Genomic DNA, 19,938 nt, shown 5'->3' with positions numbered 1-19,938 from the left:
TCGTATTTCCCTCCAAGTTTTTACCTCCGCCTAGTGTTTTCCCTTCAAGGGAAAGTCCCTCTCGAAGTCTAACCTTAATCCCTCCTGCTGCATGCCTAAATCCCCTTTCCATCTTTTCTCTATAATACAACCCCCTTTAAAATCATAAATGCAATCTTCCTGTCGCGTTTACAGTCTCCTCTCCTGCAGCGTCCCTCTACTTTCCTGGCCCCGACAACCTGCTCCGGCTAGGAGAAGTTCTTCCTAGCCACTCCCCACCCCAACGCCCTGCCCAAAACTCCGAGGACACTGAGGTATCTGCCTGAGCTGTCCACTACGACGGCTCCCGGGCCACGCCCGGACTCGGCGGCCCGCGGGGCGGTGACCCCCGCAGCCGCCGGTGCAGCCACGACGGGGTTAAGGTTCCGGGCTGGGGGAGGGGGAGGGGGCCGGGAGGGGCGGGTGCGGAGCCAATCGGCGGCGGCAGAGTCCCCGGAGCCGCGAGCTGGGAGCGCTGTGCTGGGAGCCGGGAGCCGAGCGCGCCGGGCTGGGGCCGGGGCCGGAGCGGAGCGGAGAGGGAGCGCGCCCGCCCCAGCCCCGAGTCCCGCCGCCTTCCCTCCCGCCGCAGCGCGGGCCCAGCGGCCGCCGCCCCAGCCATGGAGCAAGACAGCAGCCCCCGAAAGATCCAGTTCACGGTCCCGCTGCTGGAGCCGCACCTTGACCCCGAGGCGGCGGAGCAGGTGCGGAGCAGGGCGGGGCGGCAGGGCACTCGCCCAGCCAAGGACGAGGGACCCCTGGACTGGTGGGACCCAGGATCCCTGCCTAGTCCTCCCTTAGCAGTGCGCCCTTTTGAGGACGAACGCTCAGTTTGCGGGGGGCGGGGGGGGTCTTCTGTCCCCTCCCCCACCGTCGGAGCCACATCTCGAATCTGTGCTTCTTTGAGACTGACCGAAGGAAGAGCGCCTCCACTCGATGACTGGCCCCGCGAGAGTCTCTCTCTTCCTCCCCAGCCCTGGGGGAGGGGGCCTGCTTGAGGACACGACCCCTCCCTCCTTAAACAACCCTGCATCCCCCACCCAGTCAACCCCCACTAGAGTTTCTGAGCTTGGTGGTGGCGCTGAAGGGAATCAGCAGCAGTGCGGGAGGGGCCTGGGGAGGGGTCGGTAATGGAGAGGGAGCCTGGAAGGGTGGGAGTTGGAAGAGGAGAAACAGCTCTCCCTGTCCACTCCTAACTGGGGGCCACCTTGCTGGGCTCCGAAAGTGGTAACAGGAAGGGACTGAGGACCACTGAGAGGGCTGGGGCTCCAGGGAGAGGGGAGAGGGGTGGTCGAGTTGTAGGCTGAGGCTCCCTTCTTCAAGTCTCCGCACATGGCCCTTATTCCCAACTCCTGCCCTTTGGAGTGGGGAGTCCAGGAGGGACTGAGCCAGCGGCACTGGGAGGCCAGAGGTGGAGTCTTTCCAGGGGCTGGGGTCCAAGCTGAACAATATGCAAGGGAGAAGCACTGTGACAGCCTTGGCTCAAGGGGTGGGAGTCCAGGGCCCTGGCCCAGCCTCCTAGCCTGGTCTATTTTTAGCTCAGAGCAGCCTGGCAGAGGGGGCAGTGTATGAGAGTGTGTGAGCAAGTGTATGCCTCGGTGACAGTGAGCGTATGTGTGGAGAGGGTGGCCACCCGTGGTCCTTACTACTCCTTGTTTGCCAAATATTTGCTTATTTGCCTATTGCTCCATCTCTTTGTAATCTCTGTCCATTTGCCTAGACATTCCCGTTCCTAAAGAATATCAATTTCCCACAAGGTCAGTTCTCTGTTTCTCCCAACAAGCTGCCAGGCTCTGGCTGGCCACCCCCAACCTGAAAAAAACTTTGTGACCTCTTGGGATGAGGTGGAGAGAGTGTTTTTTGTCATTTTTGTTGCTCCAGCTGTTTGGTAGAATAAGGTCTGATGTGAAGGGAAGGGGGCAGGGGTACACACTCTCCCTACCACTTCAGCTTCCCAATGTGGAGATAGGGTTAGGTACCTGCCTCTCTGTCCTCTCTCTGGCCTGGGGTGAGCCACCACCTCACAGCTCTAAGGTGTGACTACGGGAAGGATCTTGGTGAAGCCTCACAAATCTGTAGAGGATGAGGAGGATGGAGAGCCATCAGCATGGGTTGTGTTCCCTGGGAGTCAGGGGAAAGGCTGCTATGCCTGGAGGCAGGGCATCAGCCGGGATAACCTTAGACCCAGGAAAAAGGGCTCATGAGTCTGGACTGTGGAGGTTGGGGATGCAGTTCCAAGGAGAACTGCCTCCCACTGGCAGGACAGGGCCTGACACCTGTATCTGTTGGGTGTTGGAGGAGGCAGGTGTAGTAGGTGGGTAGGGAGGAGGAGGGGGAAGGCCAGCTGCTTCAGGGATCTAGGAGACAAGGGAGGGGCACAAGGCAATCCTGAGGAGTCAGAGGGAAAAAAGAGAGCCAGAACTTGGGCCTACTTTCACTAATCTTCAGAATTTGTGTCTCTCAGGCCTGAAATTCTTCCTGTGGCCTAACCTCAGCCCCTCCTGCTGTGTTAGGCAAAAAGCTCCAGGCTTGGCAGGTGCTCCTAACCCAGACCAACATGGGAGGGCAAAAGGAGTTGGAAGCTCTGAGTTATAGAGCATAGAGTGGCAGGCGGCGGAGGGGTGCCCACAGCTTCCAGATCCTTGGCGTGACTGCTTTGGAAAGAAATCCGAGGCGAAGTTATCACATGCTCCTGAGAGCTAGGATTTGGGATAGGTATGAGAAAAAGAAAAGAGACCGTCTACTTATTTCCCACTAGTTCAGGTGCCTGGGAGGGACCTCAGGAAATCTGACTTTCCTCATTTCTGCTGTAAGGATTATCACAATTCCCAAGGACTCTGAGTGCTTAGAAACCTTGTCCAAAGCAAAGGAATAGGTTAAGGAAGTGACTTGTCCAAGACCAGACAGCCCTGCTGCCCTCTGTCATACTTGCAGTCTCTTTCTTGGGCTGCCCACTCTGATGTTATCTCAACCCACTGATCACCACTCCACCCTCCCTGTCTCTTTCCTTCTTCTACCACCACCACACCCTGCCCCTCCAGGATGGAAAGAGGTAGAGGAGTCTTCTAGTTGAAGGATGGCCCCCACCCCATATACATGAAACAGATGGTCCCCAGCCCATGTGTATCAGGAATGTCCAGAGACGGCTCACAGTTTATGTCTGTGTGGCTCATCCATGTGCACACTTACACACATACACAAAGGACTGGTACTGCGGGGACCTTGAAATGTCACCAAAGACAGATGCCACTGAATTCTCCTGGGAAAATGATGCCCTACCCCCACACAACCCCATTCTGTGCATCCTGTTTCTTCTTTGGAAAGAGTTCCCCCCTCAGGCTTAAACAGCCCATCTTACCATAGCCAGTACCCCCCCCCCACTTTTCTGGGCATAGAGAGGGGCAGTGTTCACCTCTGTCATACCCCCACGGCCAGTGGTGATGATTCTAAATAATGGACACACAAAGATAAGGGTTTGATCATTCAGTGTCCTCACCCTACTCCTCTCAGCCCAGGATAATTTTAGCCCTTTTCCTAGCCGCATTTGCCTTCCCTCCCCACTGCTAACCTAGAGGGTCATCCTCTAACCCCCATCCTTTCACTTGCTTCCAAGCCTCTAAAGCCGCCAGAGAAAGGGGAAAAACTACACCTCCCAGGAGTCCTTGAACTGACTTCAACAACAATCAACTTTATTGGCAGCATGACAAAAAAACAACAGTGGGGGGAAAGGGGGCTCAGAGGCAGGGCAGTCAGTCAGCTTTATATGTTAATTTCTTAGACTAGGACCTGGAGCCTAGGATAAGATTTTTCAGCTAAGCTTTGGGCCCTGACCAGGGTCCTGCCTAGGGCTCCTCCTTGTATTGCTATTATATTTACCATGGCAAGGATTCCCCCAACCCCATTTCTTGACAAATCAGAAAGGCAATGTATCCAAGGATAGAGAGGACATTAGGGAGTGAGGGGCACAGTCCAGAGGAGATGCACATTCAGATCCTCCTCTGTGCTGTCCTCCCAGGCTGGGGGGCGCTTGAAAAGGATGCTCTCTCCAGGTGCTGTCACACAAAATGTTAGGGTCTGCTTGGGGAGTGGTTAGAACACTGAAAGAAAGCCCTGTGCCCTCTGAAGTTATTTCTGACCATTGATCCAGGATGGACGGAAGGACAGCAAGCCAGAGATCAATGCATTAGAGCAGATATGCTTAGGTGGAGAGCTGGGGCCAGGACCAGGGGGAGGTGGAGAGACAGAACAGGGGAATGGGGGCATGCAGGGAGGGGCGGTGGTCTTCTGGATCCTTAGGATTAGCTCTCCCCAGAGGAGGGGGAGGAGCCCAGGGATGTTCACCCTGGTTCACCAGTGTAACATGGCATTTTTTTTCAACTTTTATTTTAGATTCGGGGGGTACATGTGCAAGTTTGTTACAAAGGTTTATTACATGGTGCTGAAGTCTGGGGTATGATTGACCCAGAGAGTGAACATAGTACCCAATAGGTAGTTTTTCAGCCCTTGCCCTCCTCCCTCCCTGTCTTGTATTCCCCAGTGTCTATTGTTGCCATCTTTATGTCCACGAGTACTCAATGTTTAGCTCCCACTTATAAGTGAGAACATGCAGTATTTGGTTTTCTGTTTCTGCATAAGTTTGTTTAGGATAATGGCCTCCAGCTGCATTAACATGGCATTTTTTGAGGTGTGTTAAGTAGGCTAGCCTGGATTATGTTACTGAGTGGTTTTGAGTGGGGCTTTGATGCTTCCACGTGTACTTGACCTCTTCCCCATTTCCCACCCTCCCTCAGATTCGGAGGCGCCGCCCCACCCCTGCCACCCTCGTGCTGACCAGTGACCAGTCATCCCCAGGTAAGCCAAAGGATAGGTTGCTGAAGCGCGTGGGGGCCACTATGGCAGCGGGTCCCAATGAGAAGATGGGCGCTAGATGGAAGAAGAACAGCTCTGAGAAGGCGGGGATGTCCTCAGTCCTGAAGGCAGGAAGGTGATGGCTGGATTGCAGAATATCCTTTGCTTTTGGAAAGATGGAGCAGTGCTAGGAAAGGGAGGGAGACCACCTGGCTCCTAAGCCCCCCAGGAATTAGGGTGGTCAACTGAGTGCTGGTTGCTGTGACAACAGCCTTCCAGGTTTCTCCAGCAACTGAGATGCTGCCACCCCCACCCCCAGAGGCAGTGTCAGCTGTGAGGGGGAGGGACCGCCTCCACCAGCTCTTCACAGCCCCCAGAGAGGGAGGGGAAGGTTAGAAGTAGCTCAGGGAGCAGCTGAGATTCTGGTCACCAGCATCCCCATCAAGGTCTGGGGAGAAAACAAGTTCTCAGAGAATGGTAGAGAGCTTGACAGGAGTGTGGAAGAGAGGGGGTCAGGCTAATAAGCTAGGCTGGGGTTCAGGATGCCGGAGTCTCCAGCTTGCCTCCAGCTATACCTTCCAGACCCTGCACAGAATAAATTGACTGTACTCTATCACTGTTCCCTCCTATGCAGGGCTTAGTTCTGGCTGACCCTGGGGTGGGGGAATGATTGGAAAGAGAAAGAGACATGGATACTTCAGAGGAAGAAAAAAAGCAAAAAGACTACAGATCCTGCCTTTGGGGATCTCCAGGTCTGAGGCAAAGATGCAGACGCAGATTGACCACAGAGCCAAGGACGGGACTAGATGCAGGGGGATGGAGGCAGTAGAAGCACAGGAGAGGAGCTTCGGGGAGGGAGTCTGGGGCAGCCATGAGGGCCAAGAGCCTGGGGGCAGATGTGAGGGACAGATCAGGAGGAGCATGGCTGCAGAATCCCCTCCCCTGAGAAGTCAGCTCTATGGGGATCCCTGGTTTCCTGTCCTTATCACCCTCTCCTTTCCCTGTTCCCTTCAGAGATAGATGAAGACCGGATCCCCAACCCACATCTCAAGGTGAGCTGGCCCATCCCACTAAGCCCAGCCCAAAGAACCCCCACATTCAGTAGGGGATTATTCCTTAAAATCCTGCCACCCATCTGTAGGATCTTTTTGACTCCCGCTTCCCTGTACCTCTACCCCCCAAATGTGCATGAGTGAACATATACACATGCACACCCCCCCCCCACACACACACACACACACTCACATACACACACTCACAGTCTCCTTGCTCACCATTGTCGAGGTGGTTGGGGAAGCAGGCGTTTTCTTACCCCACTTTTTGAAGCTCACACCTACCCCAGGCTCCAATCCAAAAGCCCGGCAAGGCAGAGGAGGAAGGCAAGGGGGGCTGGAGGGCATGGGGGGCTAGAGGGCAAGGGAGGGGGCTGGAGAGCAAGGGGGGGCTGGCACCCATCTGTGCTCTGTGCCCTTCACAGTCCACTTTGGCAATGTCTCCACGGCAACGGAAGAAGATGACAAGGATCACACCCACAATGAAAGGTTTGCAAGACCCCTCCCATCCCTTTTTCTCCTCTGTGCCTGAAGCTGAAGAGGAGACCGAATGCCCTTTGGAAGGGAGGTCGTTAAATCTGCCTTTATTATGGTAGAACTGTTGCTAGACGAACTGAGGCTGAAATCCCAGTTTTGCCACTGACTAGCTGGGTGATCTGGGAGAAACTGCTTAACTTACTGAGCCTTGAATACTACCTCATTATGGCAGATAAAATAATATATGTGAACTCACCGGCACAGTGCACAACATGTACAAGATACTCAAATTTTCTTGAATCTAAATTGAGCCTTTCCACCTTCCCCCAGGGAAGACCATGTATCCCAGCAAGTGAAGAGTATCCCTTGTTCTTAAAGCCTCTTCTCCTATGCCTCCCTTATCTGTGAAAAAGAGTACTTTTTATGGTCTAGTTTTCATTCCTCCTTATTGCCAGCTAATGTCCCCTCCTTGTTCAGATCTCAGTGGATGGGAAAGTCAAACACCCAGCAATGTGTGCTGAGCCTTTAGTGGGGCTGTTGAATCTGGGGGCCCACAGGGGAGACGCTAGGCAGTCATATCCAGTGTTCCCTCCCTTTATCTGTGTCCCCAGAGCTCCAGATGATGGTTGAACATCACCTGGGGCAACAGCAGCAAGGAGAGGAACCTGAGGGGGCCGCTGAGAGCACAGGAACCCAGGAGTCCCGCCCACCTGGGATCCCAGACACAGAAGTGGAGTCAAGGCTGGGCACCTCTGGGACAGCAAAAAGTATGTTCAGGCTGGGGAGCGCCCCAGGCATCCTATTTCCCAGTCCAGCAGGAGGCAAGCCTTACCTACTGCAGGGAGGGGAAAGAGTTGGAGCCTCGGAGAGGCCTAGTAGTAGGCAAAAACTGTCTCAAGGATATGGATCTGTTTGCATGTTCGGCATACATTTGAATCTTCACTTTTCCTTACTGAGTGACACCAAGCCCTCCCAACTTGAACCTCAGAGCCCCACTGTGGCTACATGGGGGAAACCCACCTTCATGGGAACAGCAATCACAGGCTAGAATCCTGGCTCTGCCACTTGCTACCTTACCAGCCGAGAGGCCTTGAACGACTTAACCTCAGGGTATAAGATGATAATGAGGGTGCCTGTTGCAGTGAGTTGTGTGTGACTATTAAATGAGACTGGCTCTTGGCACAGCACCTGACACATACAGAGCATGCAATAAGTGGAAGCTGGTAGCAGTGCGCTATGTCCCTTATCCTAGATATATTCCAGAATTCAGAACGCTTCCAATTTTATGAAGATACAGTACATAAACTGTGTATCGCATAGTATTCCCGGCAGAGAACCCTACAATCCAACACATAATATTTCTGCAATCCAGTGAATGGTCTCGCTAAGCAGAATAAAGACTAAAAATAGCCTCCTATGAGTTCATGTCGGGTTTAGACACATATTGAGTTTTGTTTTTTAAACTGTTTGTAGAGGGTTTATTCTTTTCAATTTGATTGAAGATTTTTTAAAAGTGAACCTATAGTAGTAATTGTGATCAAAGAAAACCCTGTTGGTCTTGCCTGATTGCACCCAACTTGGTCCTGGGGCCCTCTCAGGGGCCACTGGGGTATGGATGCAGTGAGGAGAAGCAGTTCCCTCCCCAACACCTTTATGAATGCCACCTCTTCCTCCCACCCCTATGTTCCCTCCCTAGAGCCTGCAGAATCCATCCCTAAAACTCAGGAGAGAGGCAGTAAGGAACCCAGCACAAAGGCACCCTCAACCCATATACCACCATTGGATTCCAAGGGAGCCAACTCGGTAAGACCCCAGGGCTGGGCTGCCAGGTCATAGGAGAGGAGGCTAATATTGTGGACAAAGGCAAGGGGCTAATATTTGGAGTCTAGGAAAAGGAAAACAAAGAACCAGCTTCAGTCCCTAAAAAGTTATTCTTTATGGTAAAAAGACTTGTATCTCCTCTGACAGACAAAAAGAAATGGATAGCTGCAGCAAGAAGGATTGAGATTAGACTTTGTGTAGGACTTCTGGCTCCTGGAATGGGTGAGAGCAGTAGGCCATGGATTTTTTGATAAAGGGGATTTGGAACCCGAAGGGAGATCCTCACCTGCCCAGCCGAAGTGGGCAGTGGCTCTCCCTGCCTGGAGGATGCATTGATGAGATAACTTCCTGAGCTTTGATTTCACAATCCGCAGCCCCCCGCATAGTCTGGACACAGGAAGGACTGCTCTCAGGCATCAGAACAAGCTTTCTGAGACATTAGATGTTGACAAATGGGATGGCCAGAAGGGGAAGGGACAAAATGGCCCTCTGGCCTCTCACCTTCTCTTTCTGTCCCCTTTCCCCCATAACAGGTCTGAGAGAGGAGGAGGTATCTTGGGATCAAGACTGCAGTTTGGGAATGCATGGACACCGGATTTGTTTCTTATTCCTTCACTTTTGGGGAAACTCTCTTGTTTTTAAAAGTGATAAATTTGGTGTTAGGTCCTTGGCACTTTCCTTCTTTCCCAACTGGGAGAATCCCTTCTCCCTGCCTTCTTGCCCTGCCGTCTCTGTAGCCCCCACCCTTCTGCCAAGCTGCCTCTGGGAAGGAAGAAACAGGAGCTAGGCAGAAGCCTTGAGCAGGGAAGAGTTCTTCCCTTAGCCCTGACTTTACTTGCCGTGGGAAGAGAGATGAGGGTCAAATAGGTGGGAGGACTAACTTCCAAGAAGGAAGAAAAGCCCCAGGTTCTCTTTTCTTATTGAGGAACGATCCGACCACCTCACAGGCCTGCCCTGCAGCTGGAAGACTAGGCGCTCTAAGGCCTGTGCCGTGTCCAGCTGTGACTGTGCGGTGGGCTCCATCTGCTGGACAAAAGGGGAACTGCACCATGGCACTTGGCCCATGGGAAAGAGGGTGTGGTGGTGTGCGGATACCTCCTCGCCTGCCCTCCAAGCCTCAGCTGCCTTCCTTTTGGATTCCCAACCTTCAGGATGTGTTCCCTCTTCCAGCTGTGGGACCGCTGTCCCTTATTTCAACCCGTTAGCAACAATGGATAGAGAACACAGTGGCTATTAATGAAGAGGCCCATGCTGGAGACTGGAAGGGTTCCCTTGTCCTAGACATTGAGGGGCCCAGATAAGACAAAAACCAAGCATAAGAGAAGAAGCTGTCTCAGATCTCACGGCCAGGCCTCTCTCCTGCTGCCATTTTTGATTTTCCCAGGTAGTGGGAGAGAGTAAAGGAGGGAAGGCAAGATTCTTTCCCCCTCCCTGCTGAAGCATGTGGTACAGAGGAAAGAGCAGAGCCTGAGAAGCGTCAGGTCCCACTTCTGCCATGCAGCTACTGTGAGCCCTCGGGGCCTCCTCCTGGGCCTCAGTTTGCCCAGATACATACCTAAATATATATATATGAGGGAGAACGCCTCATCCAGATTTTGTCACGCTGGAAAGAGTGTATGTATGTGAAGATGCTTGGTCAACTTGCACCCAGTGAACACACACAGTCAGGCCTGGTCTCCCTTCTTTATTGTTCTCTGGCTATAGCAGGGGTCTGGAAGACCAAGGGCAAGGGTGAGTCACATGCGTCTCTGCCCTACTCGGGGTGGGGTAGGGTGGAAGTACCAGGGTAGCAGGTCTAAGAGACCATGGATGTGGATTTCGCATGAACAGGGCCCACTGTACAAATGCATGGTTGGTATTTACAAGAAAGAAGGAGGGCAGTCACCTGGACTTTGGCCTTTCCTGGGGCAAGGTGGGGGCAAGGAGGAGCCTGAGGAGAGGAAGGGGCACCGCGCCTGGCTGGGTTCTCTCCAGAGGACAGGAAGGCAGCAGCCCTGAGCCCCTCGTCCATCTGCCTTTCACCCACTACCCCTCACTTGTCTCAGGGGAGGAGCTTCTTAGTGCCTGCAGCTGGGCCAGTTCTGGGACGTGGAAAGGAGGGGACAGACCCTCTCTTTTAGCAACGCAGGATTACTCAGCCTCCCCAGGCACCCTTGACCCTAACCCAGCTGGTGTCGATACATTCTGAAGGTGCTTTGCTGGGGAGATCCTCAAAGCACTTTACAGACATTGGTCGGATGGAGCCTCCCAGCCCCAGGGGAGAGAAAGGAGGCAAAGGGCTCGGGACTCAGCCAGGGCAGGCGACAAGCCCCAGGGGCCCAGACCAGTCCCAAGGAAAGTCCCAGGAAAGGCCTCCCGCAGCCCCTGGTCACAATGGCTCCTTTTTCCCCAGTCACTATATCAGAAAGGGAGAGAAGGAAGATTGCAGAGGATCAGGCTGGAGATGGGGCCGAAGCAGCGCAATTCTGGGGTGAAGAGGATGTCCTACTCACCCCATTCCCAGGTCCTAGAAAGGTGCCATGCCCTGAAGGAACCCACTCCCCTCCCCACACATAGGGCTCTGAAAACCCCCAGCTTTCTATCCTGTTCCAGCCCTTCCCAGGGGAGGAAAAGGGGGACCCAGACCTGCCAGCTAAGATCTGGGGTGGGGGGCTGAGGGAACCCCCAAAATGTATTGCTTAGAAACTTGGAGGCAAAAAGGATGGGGGAGGTCCCAGGGGGCTGGCATCTCTGACCCTTCCCCAAGGCCCTGGGAAGCCTCCAGGTAGCTCCCCGCTCCCTGGCAGCCACGTGGACATGAAGAGAATCCAGAGGCTGAGGGATGGGCACAGTGACCATTGGGAGCCTGAAGTTCCCCAGTCTTGCTGCCGGGACATTAAAGTGCACCCCAGTGGGTGTCAGGTGGGGAGGGGCCCTTTCCCCAACCCCAAATCTCTGGCATTTGGCCTTCAGGTGAGTTGTTTCTTCCACGACCACGCTCCCTTGGAGCAGATGGGGGAGCCAGTCCTGATGGATGGTGCTGATGACATCAAACACTTTGGACTCAATGAAGACCTGGGGAAAGAGGGAGAAACTTCAGTGCCCTGAGCTTTGCCTTCACCTCCAACCTGACCTTCCTTCTCCAAGTCCTGATCCCCACTCAGTCCCGAGTAGAGTTGTGGAAAAAATGCCCTTCAGAAGGGTGCCTAGCCAAGGGGGTGAATAGGGGCTGAAGTCGAAGTCACGTTCAGCTGCCCTCACTAAGCCGTGTGCCCTGGCTGGGCTCCTTTTCCCTAACCCTCCCTGAGGTGCAGTGCAGGTTAGCTGTCACCTGGCATGGGCCCACCCTGTTCTGCTGCTGTTCTGAGAAACTACCTCCTTTGTTCCTGCAGGGACTTGGGTGGGAGGATTTCCCTGCTCCACCCACACTTTGGCTCCATTCTATGTCTTCACTCACTCCCTTTTACTGCTCAAAAGAGGGAGAGAGAATGTCACATCCACTGGAGCCCAGAGACGACCCAACAAAGATGCCATGATAGACACCAGCTCTCCTACACCCTCCACTACAACAGGCTCACCTGGGCCAGCCCCAGGGCTAATCCAGATTCCCATTTTGGTTGTGTTCATCTTCGGCAGGGGATGGGGGGGCCTCTTCTTCACAGGGGGACAGCTCGTCAATGGACATCTGGTTAGTGATGCCTGTAGAGGAGCATAAAGGAGGCTGAGCTTAGGCCAAGAAGTATTCTTCCCCAGAACCCAAAGAGTATGTGGAGAAATGTAAGGGATTCTCATCCATCAGCCTGCCTTCAAGCTGAACTACATACAACCCATCCCCACTTGGGAAGAGCCTCTCTAGCCTTGCTAAAACTCGGAACCCTCAACACCACCCTACCACCCCCTCACACAGGAAGAGATTTCCCAGCCAGGGCCACCAAATTGGCCAGATCTACAGGGGCACCATTTAGAGGGACCACGGTGTGCACAGGGACCCTTGGGTTGTGGAATATCTGACTGTCTCTATCATCTCTACGACCCCATTCTTAGAACATTCCAAGCCACTCAGCCAGTCTTTCCTGTGATCTAACTGGTCTGATCAGCTCCATTCCCAACTCAAGGAGTCCGGCGAAGGGTTTCCCCAGGGGCTTAAGAAAAATGGACCTCCTAGTGCTCCATGATCCACCCACGCAAGTTCTCACCCCTACGCTCTGCCATGGTACCCACCACTTGCTGCCCGTTCCTTCCACTTCTGCTTGTTCTCCTGAATGCGCTTGACCCAGGTGGAACGAAAGCTGGCCACATCAGGGTTGGGGTCTCCCACTTCCACATCCAGAGAGGGCTGGCGCCACTGAAAGCTAGAAGCAGAACCCCCCAACAGCCCCAAGAGGTAAGCCCCAGCCCATTCCAGAACCACCTTAGCCCTGGGAGTGCAGGACATGGAAGACCAGGAGAAGGTTCAGGGAACTTCATCTTCCTCTTTTCCTCTACTAGATACTCCCCAAGTCCCTGTCCCTCTCCCCCTCATTTCACCCCTCCCTCTCCACATCTTCCCTCCTGGTAGAAGGAAAATTAAAACAAGATTAGCCAGAAGGCAGAAAGACAGCTAATGGAAGAAACAAAAATATGGTGAAGGGGAGCATAGGTACAGGTCACACCCTTCTGATCCCATCCTTCTGCCCCGACAGCAGAGGGACTCCCAAGCTTGAAGCAGCCTGCCTCCTCACCACCCCACCATGGCTGTGAGTCAGTCCTCTGTGAGTCCAGATCCCTCCCTACCACTGCCTTCCTGAACCAGGATATCTGGTTACCCCAGCCACCCTCACCTGGGCTGGTTTTTAGACTTGGAGTCCTCATCCGCCAGGGGCTGAACACTCTTCTCTGCCACATCAGTCAGCACAGAGAATGTGGGCTCCACAATGAAGTCGATGAACCCTGCAGTGGAGGAGCAATGCCGTAGAGATGTCTTACTGTTATCTGGAGGGCTAGGCAGAGCATGCAGCTGGCATGGCCAGGACCCCTGGCTGCTTATGAAAGAGGATGGAGAGGTAACCTGAGGCTGAAAACTTCCCAATGCAGGGCAGGCTTTGGGATGATGTCTTGGTGCCCCAGAGAGCTCCTCCCTGCCATTGCAGCCCCCTGGCCTCCTATCCCAGGACCCCATGCTCTAGCACAGCAGGCTTTCCTCTACAGGAAGAATGGTTTGGGGGGTTGAGGACTTGGAGCAATCCTGACCCAGGCAGCATCTTTTCCCCCTCCCAGTCCTCCCCTTCCTGCAGGAGAGGACACTCACCTATCTGAGACTGTGCCACTAGAGTGGAAGTGCGGTCACAGAGTGGAGAAAAGGGCAGGCCCAACTCTGCCTCCTTGTCACCCTAGAGGAGAAAACAGGGTAGGAAAGCTGGAGAGGATACCTCAGACCTACCAGATCTGGGGTACAGGTGGCAGGTGGCGGGGGTGGGGGGTTGTTGTGTGAAATTTCTGCACCATTGACCTGGAAATTAGTAATATGCAAATAAAATATATGCAAATGAAATGCAACTATTGTTAGGCTTTTAGGATAATGGGATTTTACCCCAAGGATTTGGGATCAGGTCAGAGACTACAGGTAGCAAAAGGAGGATGTGGAATAGGAGTGGGGAACTTGGAGGGCAAAAGGGGAGAGAAGGCCCCCATAGGCACAGGGAAGGCAAAGATGCCACGCTACCTGACGGAAGAATTCCTCCATGAGGGCCTTGGTCCAACGGCTGTGGACCAACCACTGCTTGGTTGGGTGGCTGATGTCAGCAGCATGGAGCAGTAGAGATAGGGCCTTGGGCTTGTCAATCCTGGTTGGGGCAGATGGCAAGGGAAGGGAGACTGATCTTTTAGGAAAAGGAAGTTAGGACCATTCCCTAACTTCCAATGCACACCCTATCACATAACTTCTTCCTTTTTTTTTTTCTTTTTGAGACAGGGTCTCACTCTGTTGCCTGGGCTGGCTGCAGTGGCACAATCTCAGCTCACTGCAACCTCTGTCACCTGGATTCAAGTGATTCTCCCACCTCAGCCTCCTGAATAGCTGGGACTACAGGCGTGCATGCCACCACACCCAGCTAATTTTTGTATTTTTTTGGCAGAGACAGTGTTTCACCATGTTGGCCAGGCTGGTCTCAAATTCCTGACCTCAAGCTATCCACCTGCCTCGGCCTCCCAAAGTGCTGGAATTATAGGCATGAGCCACCACGCCCGGCTTCACATAACTTCAAACACCCTCCAAAGCCACACACATACCCTACACACAGACACACACACACTTATATGTGTTTAGGTAGCAGCACAGGTTAGTAGCTGAGAGCCCAGGCTCTTAGAATCAAAGGGCCTGCCTGGGTTCACATCTATACCTACCACATGTTAGCTGTGTGACACTGAGCAAGTTACTTAAAATTTCCATATTTCATTTTCTTCAACTCTGAAATGGAAATAACAACCCTACCACATATTGAGTGGTTCTGAGAATTAAGTGACAAACAACAAATAAGTATTCAGGAGAGTGTCCAGCACATAATAAGTGCTCAGTAGATATTATTTAAAATAGTAATAATTATTATTATACTCTCAACAATGACCCGCTGTGACACTGCATCCCACACATAAACACCATACACAGAGATTAACACACACCTTCAGGACACACACACAGTCCACTCTCACACACATTTATACATTCCCACTCACTTCTAAGCAACATTAGATGTAATTATGGCATTTGTCCTACGCATTTTTTTAAACCTCATATGACTCTCCCAATAACCCTATGAGACTAGGAACTAGGGGCAAGCTGTTGTGGGGGGAGGTGTATCATTTTCACCATTTCAGAGGTAATAAAACTGGGGCAGAAGGGTTGAATGAATTTTCCAACATTCTAGAGTAAGCCTGTCCCAGAGCTGCGATGAGAACCCCCATCTTAGATTCCCAGCCCAAAGCACTCTCCAGTGGATCAGCTGCCAAGGCTGTGAGTAAACGTAAGGACACACACACACACACACACACACACACACACACACACACACACACACACTCTCTTACACAGAGATGCAGTCTGATACCTGAAGCCAGTGGAGTCTCTACAGTGAGGTAAAGACCTGGCACACCAACTACCCTTGTGTATACCCCCCAGTTCATACACCCCTCCCTCTGGCCTGGCCCCAGCCACACCCCACCAGATGCCACCTCTCCAGCTGTTGCAAGGCTGTCTTCATGGTCTTCACTTGCTGGAAATGGCAGGACATGTCTGTGGCCAACACCATCTCAATGACCAGGGCTCGGAGTTCTCTGAGTGGACATAAAAAGAGAAGCAATCAGCCCCCTCAGCGCTGCTGGGCAGGAGGTCCAGGAAGTGGAAAATGGAGTTTGTGGTAAGGGAGTCTCTTAGGGATGCCAAGTACTGGCTTCTGCTCACACAAACTCATCCTTGGTGAGGTTGATGAAAATGTTCATCTCATCATCCTGCATCAATCGGAAAACAGAGCTGATGTGGTGATTCTCCAGCACTGAACGATCATTGTACAGGATGGCACATTCCGACCTACAAAGCCAAAGGTCATCATGACCACCCCCTGTAAGGAGGGACTCCGGCAACCTCCCCACCTCCGCTTGGCCCCTCCTGCCCCTGCCACATCCCCACCCCTCACTTGGTCTGGATGTGGAAGCTGTTGGTAGTGCCCGTGTGCTCATAATCATGGATAGCTGCAGCAAAGATGATGGCCAGGAGCTCAATCTCCGACAGGCAGTGCTACAGGAGGAAAGAGAAAGAATGAGAGAGGGGTGACGCCTGCTGGTCACTGCCCAAGAACTTCCACACACAGGCTAGATCACGCATCCCATCCCTTCCATGCTTCCAGGCCAGCTCTTGGTTAATGCAGCCAGGTTTCTCAGCTCCTGGAATGGCCAAGGACCTTCCTCCATCCGAAACTGCAACATTCCCACTGCATCCCAGCACATGTCCCTAGCACTGTCCAATGAGTTTTAGTCTACCTGGGAATTCTCTAGAGTGAGTTAATCCAGTTTGACTCTGTAAAGGCTTTGGAGTACCCAAGAAGAACCAACGAAGAGAAATGGAAATGGGAGTACGGTCTAGACCTCCCAGTTCTGTAGCCATAGGCCCTGAATCACAGAAGAATCATCTCCAGGGCACCTACCACCATCCCTGTGCGGAGCAAGAAGCAATGGACTGTCTGGGTAACATCGGCTGCGTGGATCTGGTTGTGGTAAGGATTCTTGTACTTCCCATAGCCTGTCTCCAAGGCATCCAGGAAACTCATCAAAAACACAGTGGGAATCTGCGGGGGGTTGGGGGAAATGGAGATATATTAAGGATCCACAGGAATGGTGGTGACTACGGACCAAGATCAACAACTTTCTTTAGAAGGCAGCGTGGCATAGGGAGAGAGCACAGGACCTAGTTAGGTGAACCTGGCTCATCTCCTGCCTCTACCACCTGCTGGCTGTGCAACCTTGGGCAAGTCACATGCCTCTCTGTGCCTCAGATACTTAATTGCAGAATGAAGATAATACCACCTACCTGGAAATTAATGAGATAAGTACAAGGCATTTAGTAAATGCTCTCTAAAGAATAGCTATAATTATTATTATTTCCCTGGAGATTTCAAAGAAAATGAAAGAAAGCTTCCCTCCTACCTTCCAAACACCCCACTCCATCCCCACATCCAAAACCATGAAGAAGGGCTCAGAAGTAAGGGAATGAAGAAGATGACCTAGAGAGGACTCTTCCAGCCAGATGTGGGTTACCCTCTCCTTTGAGAAGCCCTCCCTGACCACTTACCCTCTACATGCACCAGTACCGCACCCTCAGTCCCACAGAACACACACAAAAGCACCAGGAGCCAGAGCTCTGTCCAGCTACTCTGAATTTGGTCCCTGTCTCTGTGTACGTCCTTAGGGTATGTCTGCCTCCTTCAAAAGGCTCAAGGCTCCCAGAGGACAGGACTGGTGATCTGTCCCTGAATCTCTTGAGGCTAGGAGGGGACGAAGGTTCAGGACTCGGGAGGTTTCTGTAGAGATGAGCAATACAGTGACAGAGACACAGAAGAAGCACCACTAGTCAGTCAGACCCTAACATCCTCCACCCGCACCCCTGGAGGGCTGTGCCCCAAATTCAGGAAATTTTAAAGGACTGTTTCCATGACAACTGCCCTTGCTTTTGCGTTGCCATGGCGTCCCTGGAGGGAAGGGAAGAAAAAGGGAGGAGTAGGGGAGGGGCTAGGTGCCCGGGAAGAGAATGTGGAGTTTGAGAAGGGCAGCTGCTACTGGCCCTGCCATCAGAGAAAACTAAAACAAGAAGCACCCTCTCCTTCCTCTAACTGCCTTGGAGCAAAGCAGACTGGGACTGGGCCAAACCTAACCCAAAACAGCTACTCTTGAGGTCCCCCAAACCCAGTCCTTCCAGGTAAGGAGGCAGAGTTTAGGAGAATCTAGTGACTGAAGTCTGAGAGCCAGTTTGGGGAAACATGAGCTGGGAAAAGTCTTAGGAAAAAGACAGCCCTACTATTCTCTGTCCTGGAGAGGGCAGGATTGGAAAGAAGAAAGTAAAATTGCAGAACAGGCTTCTGGAAGGCACTTAAGAAAATTTCAACTGAGCATCTCAGGAAAGTTTTGGAAACTCCCTAGGGAGTTGTAAAAGGAGGAGTCGGCCGGGCGCAGTGGCTCACGCCTGTAATCCCAGCACTTTGGGAGGCCGAGACAGGGGGATCACGAGGTCAGGAGATCGAGACCATCCTGGCTAACACAGTGAAACCCCATCTCTACTAAAAATACAAAAAATTAGCCGGGCATGGTGGTGGACGCCTGTAGTCCCAGCTACTTGGGAGGCTGAGGCAGGAGAATGGCGTGAACCCAGGAGGTGGAGATTGCAGTGAGCCGGGATTGTGCTCCTGCACTCCAGCCTGGGCAACAGTGCAAGACTCCGTCTCAAAAAACAAAAAACAAAAAACAAAAAAAAAGGAGGAGTCAAGGGTGAAGGAAGGGCTCACATGCACAGATAATTTGTTCTAGTGAAGTGGAGGCAGAGGATGGATGGAATGACCTCCCGAAGCCGGCCTGGGAGGGGACCCTCCACCTGGACTCCTTTGACCGCCCCTCTCTATGGCCCTTCAGATCATCCATGTTTCCCTTCACCTTTAACATCTACTGCTCCCCAAAGTGCTGACCCAATATCCCCATTATGGCTCTTCAACCTTCCTCACCCTCTACTTCCAAATGTGATTTGTCCATGTGAAAGTGTTTTGTTTTTTTCCTGGCACTTTTTCCCTCCCAAAAGATGCTCCCTCCTGGTACAGGATCTAGGGAGGACTTTAATCTCACATAATTCTTCCCATCCAGACAAGCTGAAGAGCAAATGAAGTTCACACACCGTCCCCCTGTCATACAAGCCCACCCCAGCCCTGTCAAGAGCTGACCTTCTCCATATAATTCCTTACACAGAGACCAGAACTGGGGGACGGGGGAGGGAGTGGCCAATTTTATCCAGGAAACACATGGTTTCTAGTCCCAAAGGGCACTGGCTGACAGCATCTGAACTCCAGGCCTCCAGTGTCCACACTGCAAGTCAGCCTAGAGAGGACAAGTTGGGGGAAGAAAGCAAAGCGGGAGAGAGCAGAATCCCAGGCTAGATGGTTGCAGACCGAGAATCTCCCCCTAGGCAACAAGTGAAAGAAAGGCTAGGCTGGTGGCTGCCCCATCTGGGAAGGGAGGAGCGCCTCTGCCCAGCCGCCACACCGTCTGGGAAGTGAGGAGCGCCTCTGCCTGGCCACCCCGTCTAGGAGGTGAGGAGCGCCTCTGCCCGGCCGCCCAGTCTGGGAAGTGAGGAGCGCCTCTGCCCGGCCGCCCAGTCTGGGAAGTGAGGAGCGCCTCTGCCCGGCCGCCCAGTCTGGGAAGTGAGGAGCGCCTCTGCCCGGCCGCCCTGTCTGGGAGGTGAGGAGCGCCTCTGCCCGGCCGCCACCCCGTCTGGGAGGAAGTGAGGAGCGTCTCTGCCCGGCCGCCCCATCTGGGAAGTGAGGAGCGCCTCTGCCCGGCCGCCCGGTCTGGGAAGTGAGGAGCGCCTCTGCCCGGCCGCCCCCTCTGGGAAGTGAGGAGCGCCTCTGCCCGGCCGCCCCATCTGGGAGGTGAGGAGCGCCTCTGCCCGGCTGCCACCCGGTCTGGGAGGAAGTGAGGAGCGCCTCTGCCCTGGCGGCCCGGTCTGGGAAGCGAGGAGCGCCTCTGCCCGGCCGCCCCGTCTGGGAGGAGAGGAGCGCCTCTGCCCGGGCGGCCCCGTCTGGGAAGCGAGGAGCGCCTCTGCCCGGCCGCCCTGTCTGGGAGGTGTACCCAACAGCTCCGAAGAGACAGCGACCATCGGGAGCGGGCCATGAGGACGATGGCGGTTTTGTTGAAAGGAAGAGGGGGGGAGGTGTGGGGAAAGGAAGGAGAGATCAGATTGTTGCTGTGTCTGTGTAGAAAGGGGTGGGCATAGGAGATTCCATTTTGTTCTGACTAGGAGAAATTCTTCTGCCTTGGGATGCTGTTGATCTATGGCCTTTCCCCCAGCCCCATGCTCTCTGAAACATATGCTGTGTCAACTCAGGGTTAAATGGATTAAGGGCGGTGCAAGATGTACTTTGTTAAACAGATGCTTGAAGGCAGCATGCTCTTTAAGAGTCATCACCACTCCCTAATCTCCAGTACCCAGGGGCACAAACACTGCAGAAGGCCGCAGGGT

General features: G+C 53.3%; 2 protein-coding genes across 4 annotated transcripts in view; one reads left to right on the top strand and one right to left on the bottom strand.

Annotated features, from left to right (window-relative positions):
- The first annotated feature begins 454 nt into the window (after positions 1 to 454).
- Positions 455 to 8,879, top strand: PPP1R1A (protein phosphatase 1 regulatory inhibitor subunit 1A). Its single transcript, XM_054444061.1, has 7 exons — positions 455 to 719; positions 4,806 to 4,866; positions 5,878 to 5,915; positions 6,341 to 6,404; positions 7,004 to 7,159; positions 8,089 to 8,195; positions 8,747 to 8,879. Exons 1-7 carry the CDS (start codon positions 636 to 638, stop codon positions 8,750 to 8,752), a joined length of 516 nt encoding a protein of 171 aa, XP_054300036.1. The 5' UTR covers positions 455 to 635; the 3' UTR covers positions 8,753 to 8,879.
- A 1,005-nt stretch (positions 8,880 to 9,884) lies between these two features.
- The window catches only part of PDE1B (phosphodiesterase 1B), a 31,827-nt gene continuing 21,773 nt past the window's right edge, over positions 9,885 to 19,938 (bottom strand). For all 3 annotated transcript variants that reach the window (XM_054444058.2, XM_054444060.2, XM_054444059.2), the window contains 10 exons: positions 16,367 to 16,507; positions 15,860 to 15,960; positions 15,628 to 15,753; positions 15,399 to 15,500; positions 13,894 to 14,014; positions 13,480 to 13,561; positions 13,013 to 13,121; positions 12,414 to 12,544; positions 11,771 to 11,891; positions 9,885 to 11,267 (listed from right to left, as the gene is read on the bottom strand). In XM_054444058.2, coding sequence (XP_054300033.1) covers positions 11,788 to 11,891; positions 12,414 to 12,544; positions 13,013 to 13,121; positions 13,480 to 13,561; positions 13,894 to 14,014; positions 15,399 to 15,500; positions 15,628 to 15,753; positions 15,860 to 15,960; positions 16,367 to 16,507 — 1,017 coding nt within the window. In that variant the 3' untranslated portion in view covers positions 9,885 to 11,267; positions 11,771 to 11,787. The remainder of the gene's footprint in view (positions 11,268 to 11,770; positions 11,892 to 12,413; positions 12,545 to 13,012; positions 13,122 to 13,479; positions 13,562 to 13,893; positions 14,015 to 15,398; positions 15,501 to 15,627; positions 15,754 to 15,859; positions 15,961 to 16,366; positions 16,508 to 19,938) is intronic.

Source organism: Pongo pygmaeus, chromosome 10 (assembly GCF_028885625.2).
Source record: "Pongo pygmaeus isolate AG05252 chromosome 10, NHGRI_mPonPyg2-v2.0_pri, whole genome shotgun sequence".
Lineage (NCBI taxonomy): Eukaryota > Metazoa > Chordata > Mammalia > Primates > Hominidae > Pongo > Pongo pygmaeus.
This window is presented reverse-complemented; position numbering and strand designations above follow the sequence as displayed.

What these genes read in the sequence shown, in the direction of transcription:
- PPP1R1A (XM_054444061.1), top strand. Translation starts at nt 636, where the DNA reads ATGGAGCAAGACAGCAGCCCCCGAAAGATCCAGTTCACGGTCCCGCTG. An exon ending in CAGTGACCAGTCATCCCCAG is followed by an intron (nt 4,867 to 5,877) that starts GTAAGCCAAAGG and finishes TGTTCCCTTCAG; the next exon opens with AGATAGATGAAGACCGGATC. An exon ending in GATCACACCCACAATGAAAG is followed by an intron (nt 6,405 to 7,003) that starts GTTTGCAAGACC and finishes CTGTGTCCCCAG; the next exon opens with AGCTCCAGATGATGGTTGAA.